Here is a 765-nt window from a genome sequence, read left to right on the forward strand (position 1 = left end):
GCCTGGGGCGAACGTTGCATCCTTGTTGGGAAACTAAGATCCCACATGCCAAGTGGCAGGCCTCTTCCCCCTCCCCGCCCGACCCCCAAAATATGCTAAAGTCAAAAGCACATGGTTCCTCCTCAGTATTTGCTGAGCAACGCCGGCACCTGAAACGTCCTAGTCCCAAGTGAATTCGCAGCTTAAACAACAGGGGTCTTTCTGAAGAACTGGCTCTCCTCGGTCTGAGTTCAACACTCATCATTTTTATTGACCTAGCACAGCTCCTGTTGCCATGGTGACAACACTGCTTCCCGGTAGCTCCCCAGGTCTCCTGTCTCCACGGTTACCAGTGCTTTGCGACCTTCAATTTGCAGCGTCGTGCTGCAGCCGCGGCAGTGGTTGCTGGGTGACGGCGGCGAGAGCCGGTGCCTTGAGGTGGGGACCTGGAGGGGCTTCCGGTAGGGGCGGTTCCAGAGAAGCTTGAGCCCCCATATAGCTGGGCTCCGGGCCGCCGGCCCCGCAGCTCGCCTCTACCGGGTCCCATGGCTGGGGCTGTGGGCGAGGCGCGGGGCTCGGGCTGGACCTGGCGGCCGGTGGCGCAGGACCCGCTGCTGGCGCGGGCCTTCCATTCATGCACTGAACTGCGGGGACGGTTCTATCTGGTCGGGGGGCTCCTAGCTGGAGGAGCGAGAGAGCCTAGCAGTGAAACAGTGGTCTTCGATCCGGCTGGGGGCCAGGCCGTGCGTGTGGCAGCACGGGGCGGCCCGAGGCGCAGCCACCACG

General features: G+C 62.9%; 1 protein-coding gene across 1 annotated transcript in view; it reads left to right on the forward strand.

Annotated features, from left to right (window-relative positions):
* The first annotated feature begins 397 nt into the window (after nt 1-397).
* The window catches only part of KLHDC9 (kelch domain containing 9), a 1,920-nt gene continuing 1,552 nt past the window's right edge, over nt 398-765 (forward strand). The window contains exon 1 of the mRNA XM_010833700.1: nt 398-761. Within this exon, the coding sequence (XP_010832002.1) occupies nt 525-761 (237 nt within the window). The 5' untranslated portion in view covers nt 398-524. The remainder of the gene's footprint in view (nt 762-765) is intronic.

This window comes from Bison bison, unplaced genomic scaffold (assembly GCF_000754665.1).
Source record: "Bison bison bison isolate TAMUID 2011002044 unplaced genomic scaffold, Bison_UMD1.0 scf7180017863823, whole genome shotgun sequence".
Lineage (NCBI taxonomy): Eukaryota > Metazoa > Chordata > Mammalia > Artiodactyla > Bovidae > Bison > Bison bison.